We start from the raw sequence: 19,337 nt of genomic DNA on the forward strand, positions 1-19,337 counted from the left end.
AAAAGAACATGAGGGGCAACTCTTTTACACAAAGTGGTTTGTATGTCGAAGGAACTGACAGAGGAAGTGGTGGATGTGTGGGTATGGTTACAACACTTAAAAGGCATTTGGATAAGTTCATGATTAGGAAAGGTTTGGAAGGAAATGGGCCAAATGCAGGCAGGTGAGACTAGGTTAGTTTGGGAACATGCTCATGGACTGGTTAGACTGAAGGGTCTGTTTCTGTGCTGTATAACTGATTTCAATAGAAATACTTTTTTTTGTTGTTGAGAGTCAGTAGATGTGAAGCTGGAAGGGCACAGCAGGCCAGGCAGCGTCGAAGGAACAGAAGACTTGACGTTTTGGACCAAGACCCTGATGAAGGGTTTCAGCCCGAAACATTGAGGTTCCTGTTTCTTGGATGTTGCCTGACCTGCTGTGCTCTTCCAGCCCCGTGTCTTCTGATCTGACTTCCAGCATTTGCAATCTGTACGGTCTGTTGTTCTTTGTTTCGCTCGGTCAGATGGCCTCTGATCATTTTCTGTTTTTTCTTTCAGAATGATAAATCATCGACTCCTGGGCTGAAGTCAAATACGCCAACCCCACGGAATGACGCGCCGACTCCCGGTACCAGCTCAACACCAGGACTGAGAGCAGGGAAACCCCCAAGTGTGGACTCGCTAGGTAACTGTCTCCAACTCTGTTTCTGATTCTTGTTACGTTTATGAATACGCAAAGGTCTTGGGTTTGGCTTGTGTTCCATTGTTGATGGTCACGGAAAAATCATGACCAGCTAATGACGTGTACGATTGTGTGTGCCATCTACAAGATGCAATTCAGCAAATCACCAAGGCTCATTAGACGGCACTTTCCAAACCCATGACCCCTTCCATCTAGAAGGAGACGTGGAGCAGGTGCAACGAAACACCACTGGCTGCAGACTCCAGCCCAATCCTGGTGTGCTCTAGTTCCATATTTTGTGTGTGTGTGTGTGTGCTCTTATCATAAAATAGAATCATAGAATTCTTAGTGTAGAAGCAGGTCATTAGTTCCATAGAGTCCACACCAACCCTCTGAAGAGCGTCCCACCCTGTAACCCTGCATTCCCCATGGCCAATCCATCTATCCTGCACATCTGTGGGAGGAGACCCACACAGACACAGGGAGAATGTACAAACTTGACACAGACAGTTGCCCAGGTCCGTGATACTGTGAGGCAGCCATGCTAACCACCGAGCCACGGGTTATGACTTGCCAGAGGAGTTACTGACCAGCTTGTGTGAACTTGTTTATTGGCTTCCAGCACCGACTCTCCGTGCCCCGATCTCTCTGACTGGCTCGTATGCCCCTTTTGCGATGATGTCTCACCATGAGATGAACGGCACACTGACCAGTCCAGGAGCTTACCCTGGTCTCCACAGCATCTCACCGCAGATGAGCGCTGCAGCGGCCGCCTATCGATCTCCTATGGTGAGCTTTGGAGGTGTACGTAATGAACTTCACTCTTTCTCATCACAATTCCTTGCAATTTTTTCTGAATTAAAAGTGGGCTGTTATTGACAGCGCCTGTCAATGAATATAAACTCAATTGTGCATTGCGTCTCTCTGAACAGGTCAGCTTTGACCCTCACTCGCACATGAGAGCTCCCGGACTCCCTGCCAGTCTTGCCTCAATACCTGGAGGGAAACCGTAAGTTTTTCCAATCCCGTTGTGCATTTTCGGAATTATGGTGGAAGTGTGTTATAATGTGGCTCGATTATAGTGCTAATTTGCTGATGTTTCATGGCTCATAAAAGAAATAAATCTTTGAGTAAAAACTGGAGTCTTATTGCGTTTCAGTAGCGCACACAGAATGCTGGAGAAACGCAGCAGGTCTGTGGAGAGAGTTGAGGACGTGAGAGTGCAGAGTCGAGAGTGTGGTGCTGGGAAAGCACAGCAGGTCAGGCAGCATCCAAGGAGTAATGGTGACCTCATTTCCTGATGAAGGGCTTATGCCTGAAACATCGATTCTCCTGCTCCTCAGATGCTGCCTGACCCGCTGTGGTTTTCCAGCAGCACACTCTCGCCTCTGATCTCCAGCATCTGCAGACCTTGCTTTCCCTCCACCGTGGTCCTACCACGATGGTCACCAAACTAGCGCTAAGGCCGGTGCTCAGTTTGAGTCCCACCGTGGCTGATGATGAAATTTTGAATTCGACAAAATCTGGAATGAAAAGAAAAGCTAGTCTAATGATGACCATTAAACCATTGCTGTTTGTTGTAAACAAACCGTTTGGTTCACTATGCCCTTTTTAAGGCCAGAAAACTGTCATCCCTGCCTGGCCTGGCCCCCATGTGACTCCAGACCTGCAGCAATGTCGTTGGCCCCTTCCTGCCCTCTGAGTAATTAATGCTGGCCCACTCCACATCCCATGAATGAATTTAAAGAAACAGTTAATGTTTGAGTCAGTATGAAACTTTTTTTAAAAGTTCCACTGAAGATTCAGACTGAACTCAAAACATTAGCTCTGTTTTTCTCTCTCTACAGATACAGCCAGGCCTGCTGAGTTTCTCCAGCAATTTTCTTTGGATTTCCAGCATCTGCAGTATTTTGTCTTTAATGAATCTACACTGCATACTCAGTTGCTAGATACCAATATTTCTATTATGTGAAACTATAGGCTGTCTATATTTCAAGCCCAGTATGAGAATGGTGAGCTCCAGTAGGTGGGAAAAGAGATGAAACCATTCAGAGTTACTTTCTCTGCAGTTTGTGTGGAACCTGAGGTAATTATCCATTGAGCACCCAAGGTTCTGAAGAGATCTACTGTAGACGCTGAACAATGTGTTGGTTCAATTGGATTAAGCAGAAGTACTTGTTTTCTATTTGTAGAAGTAGCAGGAACTAATGGAAATAGCACCACCTTGCTAACCTACAATCTTCTTCCTGACCTCTCCGCCCCCACTCCCACTCCGGCCTATCATCCTCACCTTAACTTGCTTCCACCTATCGCATTTCCAACGCCCCTCCCCCTCCCAGCCCCTCCTCCCTACCTTTTATCTCAGCCTGCTTGGCACACTTTTCTCATTCCTGAAGGGCTCATGCCCGAAACGTCGATTCTCCTGCTCCTTGGATGCTGCCTGACCTGCTGTGCTTTTCCAGCAACACATTTTCAGCTCAGATTCTTGTAAATGCCTGTTGTGCGAAGGGAACTGTTGTGCGCTTAGTGTTCAAAGCAGGAATGCTTCGTGTTTTTCATTTTTCTAAGCCTGTTATCTAATTTCTCTGGTGTCTCTCCCCTCCCCAGAGCGTATTCCTTTCACGTGAGTGCAGATGGACAGATGCAGCCGGTTCCCTTCCCCCCCGATGCCTTGATTGGGCCTGGTATCCCACGACACGCCCGGCAGATCAACACGCTGAACCACGGCGAAGTGGTGTGCGCCGTCACCATCAGCAACCCCACGCGGCACGTGTACACGGGAGGCAAAGGCTGTGTGAAAATCTGGGACATCAGCCAACCGGGCAGCAAGAGCCCTGTCTCCCAGTTAGATTGCCTTGTAAGTGCAACAGAGATAGGTGCTGGACCAACTCCGAGTCGGATGGGCAGGAGTTGATTAGATTAGATTCCTACACTGTGGAAACAAGCCCTTCGGCCCAACAAGTCCACACCGACCCTCCGAAGAGCAACCCACCCAGACCCATTCCCCTACACCTAACGCAATTAAGCATGACCAGTTCACCTGACCTGCACATCTTTAGACTGTGGGAGGAAACCAGAGCACCCGGAGGACACCCACGCAGACACAGGGGAGAATGTGCAAACTCCACACAGACAGTTGCAGAGGTGGGAATTGAACCCGGGTCCCTGGCGCCGTGAGGCAGCAGTGCTAACCACTGAGCCACCGTGTCATGTGTCAGAGTTTTGAGGAGCTGTGCAGTTTGTGGGTGGGGGGAGGCAGGGATTTCTGAATGTTTTATACAGGAGGGAGCATTCACCTTGACACAAGAAATCTGGGTCACCTACTGGCAGACGTTGTTGGATTAGATGTCAGCATGTTCTGCGTATAGTGCGACTTAACGTGTGAATGTACCACTGAGAGAAACCTCATTTGTGGGACATTGATGTTGCTGGCTGTGCCCAGTGTTTATTGCCCATCCCTAGTTGCCCCTTGAAGGTGGGGGTGAGCTGCTTCCTCGAATCGCTGCAGTCCACCTGCTGTGGGTTGACCCCAATGCCCTTGAGGAGGGAATTCGAAAGACTTGCATTTATATGCCACCTTTTCACCACCTCTAAACATCCCAAACATTTGCAGTCAATGAAATAAACTGTAACTAAAATAACTTTTTTGTTTCTTTTGCATTCTTGAAATGATGTCAAAGCCAATTTCATTCTGTTTTCAGAGATTTTTCAGTTTCACTAACTCTTCCTTTAGATACTATGGTCTCCCATAGTAACAATACCTTCTGTATTTGTGGTGATGGGTCCGTTGTCCCTCAAAATATAATTTTGTAAAATTCATTGTTATTCTTGACCACTCCTCCTCCCATTTAACTTTGAAGTCACAACTGCAAGAAAAGCTTTTAAATTCTGACACACATTATTTCGTTGAGCGCACACTTTGTTAAAAACTTGTTAATCTTGAAGAAATTTATCTCCTCACTGAGCTCCTGTTTTCTTGGTTCCTAGTTACTTGCGTATTCTATGCTTTCATTTCTTTGCGCGTTCTCTCTGCCCCTCTCAATCGGCCAATCCCCAGTTAGCAGCCAAACACCTTTTCCACCCTCCCCTGCATAGCCACACTCTCTTCCCCTAGTTTCACATTTCCTTTGATCAGTCAGCACCTCCATTACTTATTTGGGCCTGAATTCATTCATGCTCCTGGTTTATTTTGAATGCTGGTTGTAATGTAGGAGAAACAGCAGCCAGTTTGCACATAGTAAGTTCCTAGGGACATCAGTGAGAAAACCAAGAGGGATGAATTTTAGCCATGACACTGGGAGATCTCCCTTTCTCTGCATCTGAGGGGACAGGCGAGTACTGGGCAGCACGGTGGCTTGGTGGTTAGCACTGCTGCCTGACGTCGCCAGGGATTGAGTTCAATTCCCGCCTTAAGTGATTGGAGTCCTGTGTGTGTGTGTGTGTGTGTGTGTGTGTGTGTGTGTGTGTGTGTGTGTGTGTGTCCTCCCATAGTGCAAAGATGGGCAGGTTAGCTGGATTGGCCATGCTAAATTGCCCATAGTATCCAGGGACATGCAGGCTGTGTAGATTCGCAGCGGGAATTACAGAGATAGGGTAAGGGGTGTGGATCTGGGTGGGATGCTCTTTGGAGGGTCAGTGTGGACTTGATGGGCTGAATGGCCAACTTCCACACAATAGGGATTCATATGATTACAGCACAGAAGGATCTACCTGGATTTTGTGTACAATCTGGAGCCTGAGGTGAGAGTGTCACCCATGGAGCTGCTATTACCAGCTGGACACTGGAGAGAGAAAACATTTAAATTGTTCCCACATCAATCAGACACTCTCACCCAGAGGAGGTTTACCAGAATGATCCCGGGGATGAAGAATTTGTCATATGAGGAGTGGTTGAGGATTCTGGATCTGTACTCACTGGGGCTTTAGAAAGATGAGAGAGGATCTGGTTTGAAACTCTCAATACTGAGAGGTCTGGACAGAGTGAATGTTGAGAAGATCTTTCCACTAGTAGGCGAGTCTAGGACCCAAGGGCACAGCCTCATTGAAGAGATGACCTTTTAGAACTGAGATGAGGAGGAATTTCTTCAGCCAGAGGGTAGTTAATCTGTGGAACTCATTGCTGTGGAGACCAAGTCATTGAGTGTATTTACGACAGAGAGAGAGAGAGAGGGGTTCCTGATTAGTAAGGGATCAAGGGGAGAAGGCAGGAGAATGGGATTGAGAAAGATATCAGCCATGATTGAATGGTGGAGCAGATTCAGTGGGATGAATGGCTTCATTCTCCTCTATTTTATGGTGTAGATGGTAGCTAATTGGCTGACCCAGATTGGACTGATTGGCCTGAACCACATCAGTTTTGTGAATGATAGTTAACTTTCTGCAAGATGATTGTTACTGAACTTCTTGTTTTTGAAAGAAAAGCCTAAACAGACTAACTGTTGCTCTCATTGAATGCTGGATAGTCAAAATCCTTTGACCCTCTGAGCTGTGCCGTTAATGTGATTAGTCTTGGGCATCTCGAAATGAGATTAACTTAAGGTTTGATGATAACTGATTTAACCTCCCGAGATATTGTGGGGAAAGCCATTAGAGTGTGTGAGATTTAGCAAAACTATACCACTTGGACATTCCTCTGGAGTTCAGGAACCCAGTGTTTGGAGGAAAGCCCTCCCAGCTTTTCCAAGTCAGTCTTAGAGGCCATTCAGCCCATTACACAGCTCTGATACAGTGTCCTGGCAGGTCTGTACTTTTAACTGGATCCATTCAGCTGCAGCCTTTACTACCCAAGCCTAACTCTAACCAGCTTTAGTTTTGAAGGTTTTTTGAATATCTAAACTTCAGCAGTTCCCCTTTTAGAAGGAAGATAGTTCCAGATTGATTGTTATGGAGGGTTTCCATCTGCCACTCCTCCTAATCTGGGCTTATGCTCCCTTTGACCTGGACTCTATACCTTCCTGCCCAGACAAAACCTTCATGCTTGCATTGGCTAGATTTAGTTTAAATTTAGTGTTTTACTGTCTGGCGTAAGACTTGAATCCACGACCTCATGATGCAGAGGAGTGCGTGCTGACCCTTGCTTCAGTTGTACACTGATGGGATGCCTCCGTTTTGTGTAACGTGTTTGTTCCCCCACTCTGATTTTCGTCACAGAACAGAGATAATTACATCCGTTCCTGCAAACTCCTCCCGGATGGCCGTACGCTGATTGTGGGAGGGGAAGCGAGCACGCTGACAATATGGGATCTCGCTTCCCCCACACCAAGGATCAAAGCTGAGCTCACCTCTTCTGCGCCTGCCTGCTACGCGCTGGCCATCAGCCCTGACGCTAAAGTCTGCTTCTCCTGCTGCAGCGATGGGAACATTGCTGTCTGGGACCTACACAACCAAACACTGGTCAGGTAAGGCTACTGGCTTGGTAGTTAGCACTGCTGCTTCACAGCAACAGGGACCCCGGTTCAATTCCAGTCTCTGGCGACTGTCTGTCTGTCTGAGTTTGCATGTTCTCCCTGGGTCTGCGTGGGATACCTCCCACAATTCAAAGATATAAAAGAGACCTAATGGGCAACTTTTTCACGCAGAGGGTGGTACGTGTATGGAATGAGCTGCCAGAGGAAGTGGTGGAGGCTGGTACAATTGCAACATTTAAGAGGCATTTGGATGGGTATATGAATAGGAAGGGTTTGGAGGGATATGGGCCGGGTGCTGGCAGGTGGGACTAGATTAGGTTGGGATATCTGGCCGGCATGGACAAGTTGGACCGAAGGGTCTGTTTCCATGCTGTTCATCTTTATGACTTATGTGCCAGTTAGGGTGGATTAGGTAAAAACAAGGGCTGCAGATGCTGGAAACCAGATTCTAGATTTAGAGTGGTGCTGGAAAAGCACAGCAGGTCAGGCAGCATCCACGGAGCAGGAAAATCTACGTTTCAGGCAAAAGCCCTTCATCAGGAATAGAGGCAGAGTGCAGGGTGGATTGGCCATAATGTTCTGGAATGTGCAGATTAGGTACATTAGTCAGGGGTAACTGTGGAGGAATAGGGTAGGGGAATGGGCCTGGATGGGATACTGTTCGGAGGGTCAGTGTGGATATTTTGGGCCAAATGGTCTGTTTCCACACTGTGTAGGGATTCTATGATTCTGCTCTTCTCTGGAGGTAGGGTAGGATGCCCTTCAGAGGGTCAGTGCAGATTCAATGAGTTGAATGGCCTTTTTTCACTTTGTAGGGATTCTGAGATTCAAAATCACAACTTGATTTGTGCTGTTTGAGGTTTGTGATTTGTGTCTTGAAGTCCCCACTCTGTGTGATAGTCTGAGAGTAAAGCCAAAAGGACGAATGCCTGTCCTATTCTAACATTCAATTTCTCCAAGTGCCTCCATCACTCTATAGTGACTGGAAATTTAATATTCTGTTCTTCTGTTGGTCTGAGAATCATGGAAAGGACAGGGCTAAATGCAGCAGGATTTCCGAAGTAAATTGTGTTGGGGGTGCTGGGAGGGGGGTTGGGGGAATGACACTTTTCTTTTTTGATCGATCTCAATATAAACCAGAGAACGTTGGAGAAACTCTAGGTCTGGCAGCATCTGTGGAGAGAGAAACAATTAATGGTTTGAGTCCAACGTGATTCCTCTTCAGAGCTGGAGTCCTTCAGCTCTGAAGAAGCGTCATGTTGCACTCAAAATGTTAACTGTTTTCTCTCTTCATGGGCACTGTCAGACCCATTGAGTTTCTCCAGCATTCTGTCTCTGTTTTTGGCTGTTTCTGATCTCTATCATCTACAGTTCTTTCCATTTAAACTGTAATTAAAAAGCAATGACTTGTGTGGTTTTAGGCAATTTCAAGGGCACACAGATGGTGCCAGTTGTATTGACATCTCCCATGATGGCACAAAGTTATGGACGGGTGGCCTGGACAACACAGTGAGATCGTGGGACCTGCGAGAAGGAAGACAGCTCCAACAGCATGACTTTACCTCACAGGTGAGTGTCTGGCCATCAATGGGGCTAACCTGGTCTCATTTGTTTTTCGGGGGACAGATATTGGTTGGTTCCAAACCTGTCAACTGTTGAAAGAATCCATCAAACATGTAGAAATGTAATTTCTTGAAACTGTAGCCACTAACTTCCTCAGAGTACATAGTGTGCCTGGTCTGATAGATTATGAAACCATGTTCTCACTAGTCTGGCATAATGCTGTCACACTGATGTGTGATTTCAGTAATACACCGTTGTCTTGTCCCAGTCATACTTGGGCAACAAAGGATTGCCTCCCCATTACTGTTAATACCAGGAACTGCCAATACATCACTTCTATTGTGGTGCTGATGTTTTACACATTAATGTTGAAACGCTGGTGAAATGCATTTATTAATCCTTCAGTAAGCACAGAACAACAAAATATCATTTGCTCTTGTTGGTTCTGGGACTCTACTTCCCTGCATTATCCTGCAATTCCTTTTGGGTTTTTTTGCATTGTGTTTGCCAGGATAACAAAGGATGTTAGACCTGTCAGAATGCAGTTAACACAAGCACCAAACTTTCTATCTACCTGTCGCACTACCTCAGTAACAATCTGTGTGTTGAACCACAATGAGTTAACAACCCAGTAATAGGTGATATGGTCCTGCTGGTCTATCTGTGTCTGTGCTCCTAAGGAGCTTCACCTTCTCAGCTAATCTCTCAGGCATCCTTCCATTCCTTCCTTCGCCAAGTGTTTCTCAAACTTCTCAAATACATCTGTGCTTTTAGCCTTAATGACTGCGTGTGGTCGTGAATCTGACACATCACTTGTCATCTTTTTGGGGCTGAAGAAGAAAGGGAAACGTGGGCAAGTAGTTCCACCCTTCCATTCCTCGGTTTCTCTTGCTTGACAGAGGGCTGGTTAACTCCAGATTAGCACGTGGTTCAGAAACAGGCACAGGTTCCATTCCTGTTCCTGTCCTGGCTACAGCTGGCTTGCAGCTTGTCTCCCTGTCCCAAGGGTTGGAAGGCAATGGGAATCTACCAATGACCTAATCAACCAAGAAAAATGGCTCTGGATGAAACATCAGCAGATGATGTGCCATCAGACCATGGAATGGAATGTGTAAAGTTGCACCTCACAGATTGGCTTTCCAGCACTTAGACAGATGTTGGGTTTATGAAGAGAACGTAACTTCATATAAATGAGAACTTGTACCTTGCGTAGTTTAGCCCCCGTTTGTTGTTGTGCTTAACATTTGAGTTACTGCATTGAGGTAGACCCTTCATCCAAATGGTCTATGGCATGTTTGCCTGAGACATTCCCACTCCCACGCCACCTCTTACTCATCAGCCTATCTCTCTTAACCCTTTGAGGTTATCTAGACTTTCTTAGTTTACAGCAAGACTAATCATTTTTGCAATAAATTCTAGTTTCCTGTTTAAAAACATGACAAAATTTCACTACTAAAGACCTTTATTGCAACAGAAGACTAATCTACAAGCACCATTGACTAAACATTTGACGCAATCGAAAATGTGTTTCACTGATATTTAATTAAAAGGAGTGTATAACTATTCAATTTTCCTGGAAACAGGCCAAGCTTGTTCCTTTGCACCAAAGGTTTCCTTTTCCTTTCTTAGCCAAGGAAACTTTTAATTTCAGAACAGCCATTCATGGTGAGGGTTTCTCTCCCAGACATCCTCCTCCAAGTACAAGTTAGAAAAATCTTCCAGCTCTGTTTGAAGTCCTTGTAAATTTGATCTTTTTATCCCTGCATGCTGGGGCACAGATTGCCTGTGGTTGCTATCCCCTTCTCCGATCCTGACTGACTGACTTGACCTAGAGTTTCCATGATATTTTAGAAACTGCCCCCGACTACCACGAAACCCATCTGCCTGGCAACACGAATCATATGGGCCTTGTATCAAGACAGACATTCTGAGTAATTATCCTTGAGACCGTGAATTCCAAGATAATGGAAGCACAATTGTTTTACAATCTGACATTCTCAGCACTTTACTGGGAGTTTGGTGACTCCAACTATCCACTGTGGAACACCGGTTACTGCCTCTGTCTCTCTAAATAGCTGTACCTTTCTTCCCAGTAAATTGATCTGGGCCATCCAATCTCCAATAATTGAATAACCACCAGGCTTCATCAGGCAGACCTTAGAACATGTCTGACGATACACTTCCCCATCCCCCTTCATTTTACCTTCCAATTTAAAGACAGTCCCCAAAATAACTATCTTTTGAACCTTGTAATTAAATCAATCTTGACTTTGAATCAATACACACATTCACTGGAATCTTTCCCTGCAGCAGTGAGTTCAAAGCGGGTTTGTTCAATGAAATTTCTCGTGGTCTTTCCACTGCATTGTAGAATAACTCCACAGAGGCCGATATCACCAAGTCACCCTTTTATTTACGTGTGCATTGTACCTGACGCTGGTCTGACTTCCTCAGAGCTAGCTCTAAGTGAACAGAACCTCTGAAACTCCAGTTTAGATCTGTCAGCCAGGGCTCTCCCTTGGGACTGTTAGCCTGGTCCAATCAGGGAACTTATTCTACGATGATCAGCTCGCTGACCTAGAATCACTATTGACACGTTTTTTGATTATAGTACTTTTTTTTTAAACCTACTTTTACATGCAGGGTTTTTCCTTGTCAACCATAACAAATCCATTTTCAGGATCTTTAAAGACTTTGTCAGGCTAATCTATTGTCCTGTAATAAGAGAAGGCTGAACTCCATTCTGTTTAAACACTTTTTCTTATTTTTCTTCTGAGACGTATATCCTCTCAGTCCTGGGTCATCCTTGAGAATATTTTTCATGCCTTTGACAATGTGGAGACCAGACTGATTCCATAGTGCAGCCTCAGCAAAGCTCTCTGTGAACATAACTCCTGCTTTTTAGTTCTAGTTTCCAGGATATGACCACACTGACCCGATTTTATTTTAAACATTTTTTTTATTGTGGTTCTGCTCGCCGAGCTGGAAGTTTTTGCTGCAAACGTTTCGTTCCCTGGCTAGGGAACATCATCAGTGCTGTTGAAGCCTCGTGTGAAGTGCTGCTTTGATGTTTCTTCCGGATAAACAACGGATACCCGAGCTACAAATCTTCAATCAGATTTTAAACATTTTTTTTAGCCCTGTGTATTCACCTATTGCAGGCTGCCATCAATAGTGGTAATCACTGAATTATCTTTGCTCCCCTGTACAGATCTTCTCTCTGGGTTATTGCCCCACTGGGGAGTGGTTAGCAGTGGGAATGGAGAGCAGTAATGTCGAAGTGCTACATCATACCAAACCTGACAAGTATCAGCTGCATTTGCACGAGAGCTGTGTCCTGTCACTGAAGTTTGCATACTGTGGTAAGTAGGAAGTTGCAATCGTAACTGCTACTCTCCTGAATTGCCTCCTGGGGTGAGTAAAACTATACAATCCCAAATATAAAATAATGTGGCAGGGAGACATCACGTGGAAATAATGGCCATAACATATTCATATAGCTATACGTATGAATATATTCATACAGAAACCAATTTCCATAATACCACAAATTCATTCAGTATTGACAAATCCATGCATCAATTGTTTTCCAGGCCAGCTTCATAGTTGTCCAGTTAAAGGAAAGGTATTATTAAGCTCGAGAGGGTTCAGGATGTTTCCAGGTACAAAAGGTTTGAGTTATAAAGAAAGGCTGGGACTTCCCTCACTGGAGCGTAGGAGGTTGAGAGATGACCTTTGACTTCATAAATGTCTGTCAGAGGTTTAGATACAATTAATGGTAGGTGGCTATTCCCTAGGATGGGGGTTTCAAGACTAGAGGGCATACATTTAAGCTAAGAGGAGTGGGATCTAAAAAGAGACATGTGGGCAAATTTTTTTTTTAACATAGTGGTTAATGTGTGGAATGAACTTCCTGAGGAAATTGTGACACAGCCCACACTTACCATGTTTAAAAACACTTTTATACAAGTACACAAATAAGAAATGTTTGGAGGGATATGGGCCAGGAGCAGGCAGGTGGGACTAGTTTAGTTTGGGATTATGTTCCGCGCGGACTGGTTGGGTCTGTCCATGCTGATTGATTCTGTGACTCTATAATATATGAATTCTACATTGAGTTTGAAAATGTCATACTTGATTCACAAACCGCAAGTTTAAACTGAAGTAAATCATGTGGGTACGTTGATTGGGTAAGGTAGATTGAAAGGTATGACAGTGAATAAAATGAGAAATAAAAAAAGTTATTTAAAATATTGAAAAATAGTTCCATTGGTAAACAAAGATTCAGTGAAAATTAATCTGAGACTTACTAAGAAGTTATTAGATTAACAGAGCTGCTGCCTTTGCAGTATTCAAACAAAATCTGAGTATTGAGGGTGTCTGAAAAAAACCACCAAAAAGTTGATACCATGAGGAAACACAGGCTGAGATTGAACTAACCAGTCATGTAAAAACAGATAACAAGAGCTTTTGTAAGTATTTAAACAATGTAGAGCTAAAGAAAGTGTTTGTTCCTTTAAAAGCCAGGAAAGGTCAGACAATCATAAGGAATAAGGAAATGGCAGAGATAATGAACAAATATTTTGTCTATCTTCACTCTAGAAGATGAGTTAGACCCCAGAAATAAAAGGTAGCCTTGGGGTTAATACAAGGGCAGAAATTCTGGTTATTTAGCACAAGCAGAAAAAAATTACTACAGAAACCCGAGAATCTAAAATCTGATAAATCCACCTCTCTCTCTCTCTCTCTCTCTCTCTCTCTCTCTCTCTCTCTCTCTCTCTCTCTCTCTCTCTCTCTCTCTCTCTCTCTCTCTCTCTCTCTCTCTCTCCCTCTCCCACCCCCCAACAACAAGCCTCCTCCCTGGATTTCTGAATCCGCTGGATAATCTGCTGGCTGAGAGTTCCAAATTTCTCAAGACTTTGGAGCAGCCCCAGCAGATTGGAAGCAAGTGTTGTACCAGTCCGCAAGAAGGGAGGGAGAGAGAGAGAAAAGAGGGGAAACTACAGACCAATTGTCATGACATAAGTCATCAGAAATACACAGGAATCTATTATTAAGAAAGACTTGCAATGCTTTCTGAAGTGTAGTGTAATAATTTTGAACACGTCAACTGGTTTATAAAAGGGAGTTCCTGTTTGTTTGACAAAACCATTCATTTTGAGAATGTAATTATTAGATTGGATAAAGGGCAAACACTAGATATAGTATATTTGGATTTCCAAAATGAATTCACTGAAGTGCCATGCAAAATAAGATTTCATGGTGTTTGCATGATGTATTAGCTATTTGGATAATGGATAAGAAGCAGACAGTAGGGATAAATAGGGCATTGTCAGCTTGGCAGGTTGTGCCCAGTGGAGTATAACAGGGTTCTGTGGTAGGGTCTTGGCTATTTACAATCTATAGTACGTTTATGCTTAATCTCCTTGCAAAATTACTAATGTTCCCTCTGCTTGCCAATGGCATTATGTTCAGCTCCCTGGATGAGTGAATCAGAGATTTAGAGTAATTCTGTCTGGACATGAATCAAAATCCTATCGGAACAGTTTGTGGAATTTGAATTCCAACAATAAAGCTGGCACGTAGAGGTAGTCTCTGCATGATGGTGTCAATGTAGTTATTGTCACTTTGTTACAAAAACCAATCAGAGTTGATAGTGTCCCATGAGGAAAGGAAATATGCTGTCCGTACCTGGTCTGGCCTATGTGTGACTCCAGACCAACTAGATTGCTGTAGTGGAAGAGGGCAACTCGTCACCACAATTAGGAAATTAAATGGTGAATTGGCCTTTATTTGCAAGAGGATTGGAGTACAAAAATGAAAAGTTGCTAGGAATGTAGAGGACTTTGAGACTACTGTGCATACTTTCAGTCTTAAAGAAACATGCACTTACATTTGAGATGGTTTGGTGAGTGTCCATTTTGACTGGTATCTAAGACGAGTTGGGGAGAAGGGTCTGATTCCATGCTGTATGACTCTGTTCTGAAGGGCTGCTTCCCCTAGTGGGGAATGTCAAATATGGGCGTAATGACATGATAAGCACCTGGTGAGCAGTGACCGTACAGAGCGGCTCCATGCTGATGCCTTTTCTGGTGTCTTGTCTAACGCAAATGGTGCCTCGAGATGAAATATGGAGACATTTCCTCAGGAAAAGAATTGTGAATCTTTTTAGAATTCTCTACCACAAAGTTCTGGAAGTGCTTCCATTGAATAGATTTCAGGCTGAAATGGACAGATTATTGGGCCCTCAACAATTCAAAGGATGTAGAAAATGGAGTTGAAGATGGGCCATGATGTATTAAATGGCAGAGGAAATTGATGGGCTGAATGGTCTGCTCCTATTGGTGATGACGTTTTTATATTGGAGGCTTCTAGTCAAGATATATTTCCCCATTAAATGGAAGCACCATCCCTTTAATATCTGCCCCCATCAAACCCTTCCAGCTCACCTCCTGGCCTTCCTCCCCCTCTTTAAATGTCTATTGAGTGCACCCTGATGGGTTCAAACCGGTTTGATTATTTAAATGGGACACGTGATATCATTATAAATATAATAGATTCTTAAAAACTTGCTGTTGCTTTACGTAAATCATACCTGTTTATTTACAGGAAAGTGGTTTGTCAGCACTGGAAAGGATAACCTGCTGAATGCTTGGAGGACGCCATATGGTGCCAGTATATTCCAAGTAAGTGTAAAGAATTTCTGATGTGTACTTCATTCTCTCAGTTCTTGAAGAGAGATGAGCCTTCTGCCATTCTTCTTTTGTTTCTTTTTCTCAAAAAAAGAAAAGCAGAGAGAAAGTGAGGACCGCAGTTGCTGGAGATCAGAGTCAAAACGTGTGGCGCTGGAAAAGCACAGCTGGTCAGGAATGTGATGAAGAGCTTATGCCAGAAATGTCAACTGTCCTGCTCCTCGGATGCTGCCTGACCAGCTGTGCTTTTCCAGCAACACATGTTTTGACTTGAAGCAGTTTAGCAGATCCTACAAGGGATCGATTCTTGTTTTGATGCTCATGAGTTACCTCCACATCCACCATCCAAAAGAAAAGTGCCAGGGTATGTGATTAATGAGCTCCTCTCTCATTGACCTGGAGCTGTTCAGTAGCTCAAGGGGGTTCCTTTGTGTGTTTGTGGATATCTTTCAATGTGTCACCATATGACCCACCTCCTCTCTCCTGTCATTGGCTGCCTAGCACACCCCACCCACCATCCCACAGGAAGGAGAGCTAGTTCTTTATCATCTGGACGATTTCTGACCTCAGCTCACTGGTTTTAATTCTTCCTGTACAAAGAATTAAATTCCCTTTTGGAAGCTCCAGCTGTCAGCCAGAATACAATTGTGGAAGCTCCAGTCCAAATCTCGGGTTATCGGAGGGATTACGGCATCGTGCAAGGCCAGTCAGCCCATTTAAACTGTAAATGAAGGGTACAGGTGAAATCCTGGGCCTGGTGATGGTCGCAGTCCCAATCGGAATCACTTGCCCTTTTTTGTTTTGGATGGAGGGCAGAGGAGCTGTGTTTGCTCTGAGATGCCTTCTGCAGTTGAGTAGTCCTTTGTTTCCCTCCGAGAGGATTTATGAATGTTTAGATGATCTATCCAGAAACATCTGATCCACCTAGGACCAGATGTTGACCAACATTGACAGAAAGCAGCAATGAGCTCTGCTAATCCCTTGTAGGTTATTGACTGCTTGTGGGCTCATTCTTGCTGGCCTCACCAGAAGGGCTGTGTGGAAAGGGTGGGGATATACCCACGCTGCTGACTGGTACAAACTTGGCTGAGAAGGTTTGAAAGAGGAATGTCATTTGATTTCTTGCATGCTTCCATTTGTGCTAAAACTGTTTTCTTGTCCCTCTAGTCAAAGGAATCATCGTCTGTACTAAGTTGTGACATCTCCGCTGATGACAAGTACATTGTCACAGGGTCAGGTGACAAGAAAGCAACAGTTTACGAAGTCATCTACTGATGGTGGTGGGACTGAACGGCACTTTAAACTGTGGAGTTCGGGGACCGAGTCACTCTGGTTCAAAACACAGCTTTTAAAAAATGAACAGGGACGTATTTGGCATTGTCGTCAAGCTAACGAGGCCGAGTTAACTAGTTGTTTACTAGTTTCCAGACTTGTCTGTCTGGGAAATGCAGGACTTGCGACTGGAAGCATTACAAAGTCTGCCTGTGAACAAATGCTTGTGGTGGCCTGATGGAATCAGAGATATTTTGAGTTTTATAATTTCTCCGAGGTTGGTGTTGAAGACTTTCCTTTTCTTCGTTTAACCTGCAGCGGTAAATCTATTGAGCACAGAAAGCAGGATAGTCCTGCTGATAGAGAGTGTGTGTGTGTGTGAGAGAGAGCGCGAGAGCTTTTGAACCTCCATGAAGCAGTGCTTCATTATTCTGGATGTATTACAGTGTACTGTAAATATATGACAGCGGGTGAACTTTTACACCTGACCCTAGATGCGTCCAGTGACCTTCTGAGTATGTTCTCTCAGTCCAATGTGAGTGTGGCACCAGTTCCTCATCCAAGCTGAGAGAGGTTTGAATTTTTTTTTTGCCACTGAAATCGGAAGCGAATTTGTTGGTTTGGATGAGAATGGATGAGTGGCATTGGGGAAGATGGGGAGAGAGAAAAAAGGCAAAACTTTATTAAAGTTGCAATTTCCTCCCGTGGTCAATCAAAACATCAAGCATCTACTTTTGGTTCGAGTGCCGTGTTGTTGAGCAGCCCCTATTCTCCTCCTCGCCCTCTCCTCTCCTGCTCTGACACCGAGGGGCTGAAGAGACCAATCTGGAAAATGCAATGTTGGTGACACAGCTCAGGGAATCAATGGAACGGATTCGAGTGACTTTTTTTTCTTTTTTCTTCTTAAATTTGCCTCTTGAATACAAACAGAAATTCTTTGGATCTTACTGATGAAGACTGTGGACTTTTCTGATGTGGATTTTGTAAATGTCGGCCAACAGGTTTTAACCCTTTCCCCACCCCAACACTGTTTTCTCCACTTTGCACAATCTGACACATACAGCCTTGGTTCTGAATATGTTTAATTCCCAGGTCACCTGTGGCACAGTATTGCCATATTAAAGTGTCTTGGTTATTTTTAATTTTAATTTTTGAACAGCAAGAATCTGATCTGGATAGTGTCTCAAACTAACATGTATGTGTGCTGTTTCCATTCCTCACTTTCAAAGCAATGATGGCACACTAGTATTCATTTTGATTTGTCCCAGTGAATACTGCTTCACCGAGCAGCGAGGATCAGCTCAGACTGAAGTTTCTGTGAAGGGGCATGTAGGTCAGGAGGAAGGGTGCTGAGCTCTGTATGGGGATGGAGGCCCCTCTCCGTATGTGGGGAATATGTGGGGAGGAGGGTATGTGTGTCTGGGTGTATAAGAAGGGTAGGTTCATGTGTGGAGGGGGGGATGTATAACACTGCAGTGTGGTGTGATGGGTATGTGGTGCAAATGGTGGTGGTGTGTATGGGGGCGATAATGGTAGGTATATGGAGGGGCTGGTGCCTCTGGTGGCTGTATGGGTGGAGGGAGCCTGTGGAGTGCCTGTGATAGGTATATGGTGCTGGGAGAGTCTGTCTGTGATGGGTATGTGAGTGAGGTGTCAATGGTGAGTTTATTGCAGGGGGAGAGGGGTTGATGGGTATGTGGTGTGTATCTGTGGTTTGAATATGGGAGTGGGAGGGGTCTTGCTGGCCTTTTGGGGAGGGGTGGGGGGTGCTGTGGAGAGAACTCGGTGTGGTATCAATATCGAACACCTGATACCTGCATCCCTCAAGTTGAAGTCTCTACCCTTCCTGTAGCTTTGTCACTGCCGGCGTTGGAGAGGGACCTTTGTGATTCTCCTTGACTTATCATTTTTTGCATTATTTTTAATCCCTTTCCAATCCTGTCTCCCTCGGTCTAAGTTGCTGTGAGATCACTATCAATGATCCATGCTGTAGCAACGAGACTGGGGGTTGGTGCGTGCTGTTCAGTGACAGTTGCTATTAGAATTCAATCTTTCAGAGCATTATGTAAAGTAGTTCAGTCCTTTCTCCATCTGCATCCTAACCAGGGTTCTAGTCACCAACATTACTCGAGAAGTCAGTTAGTTTGATTGTGTTTCTAGTTTCGGTGAACTAATGTTTTGCTGATTCATTTATTTCCCTCTTTTTTTTGATGTAATGAGCGATTTGTGTAAATGTTCACTAACTCCCTCCCACCTAATCCCAGCCCAAAGGCAATCTAATTGGCAGGACTTATTTTGGGTTTAATTTTTTTTCTAATGCTTGTGTCAAAATTTTGTTTTTTTTTTAAGTAAACACAAAACTGAGCAAAAATGTACATAAATGTGTAAATGCTGGTGCTGAGTCATACAGAAACCACTTGATAAGTCGGTGAAGTGTTTAAGTCAAAATCTTCAACACCGGGATATGTAGCAACTTAACTTTGTGATTTCAGAAGATGATGTACAGTTGTTAATACTTCAATAAAAGTTTTTTTTAAAAAGCCCTATCTATATATGACTGGAAATCTGGTAAAGGTTCCAGAGATGTTTTGTAGGATTGAAACCAAGGCGTTTCTCTCCTGTTGGCCCTTCTCTGTTTGAGCATGTGGATGGGTTGTACGTTGAGACCAAAGACTGGCTAGTCATTTTGAACAGGGCAGGTTTGATGCCCCCACTCCCTTCTCCACCCACACCTCTAATGCCC

At 44.4% G+C, this 19,337-nt stretch overlaps 1 protein-coding gene across 14 annotated transcripts in view; it reads left to right on the forward strand.

Annotated features, from left to right (window-relative positions):
• tle3a (TLE family member 3, transcriptional corepressor a) overlaps positions 1-19,131 on the forward strand; it is a 75,425-nt gene extending 56,294 nt beyond the window's left edge. For 11 of the 14 annotated variants that reach the window (XM_060853132.1, XM_060853146.1, XM_060853135.1 and 8 more), the window contains 9 exons: positions 537-663; positions 1,283-1,464; positions 1,593-1,669; positions 3,268-3,517; positions 6,811-7,058; positions 8,489-8,636; positions 11,842-11,992; positions 15,240-15,316; positions 16,490-19,131. In XM_060853132.1, coding sequence (XP_060709115.1) covers positions 537-663; positions 1,283-1,464; positions 1,593-1,669; positions 3,268-3,517; positions 6,811-7,058; positions 8,489-8,636; positions 11,842-11,992; positions 15,240-15,316; positions 16,490-16,597 — 1,368 coding nt within the window. In that variant the 3' untranslated portion in view covers positions 16,598-19,131. The remainder of the gene's footprint in view (positions 1-536; positions 664-1,282; positions 1,465-1,592; positions 1,670-3,267; positions 3,518-6,810; positions 7,059-8,488; positions 8,637-11,841; positions 11,993-15,239; positions 15,317-16,489) is intronic. The other 3 variants (XM_060853137.1, XM_060853144.1, XM_060853147.1) reach the window with 1 other exon arrangement.
• The last annotated feature ends 206 nt before the right edge of the window (positions 19,132-19,337 follow it).

Source organism: Hemiscyllium ocellatum, chromosome 39 (genome assembly GCF_020745735.1).
Source record: "Hemiscyllium ocellatum isolate sHemOce1 chromosome 39, sHemOce1.pat.X.cur, whole genome shotgun sequence".
NCBI classification, from domain to species: domain Eukaryota; kingdom Metazoa; phylum Chordata; class Chondrichthyes; order Orectolobiformes; family Hemiscylliidae; genus Hemiscyllium; species Hemiscyllium ocellatum.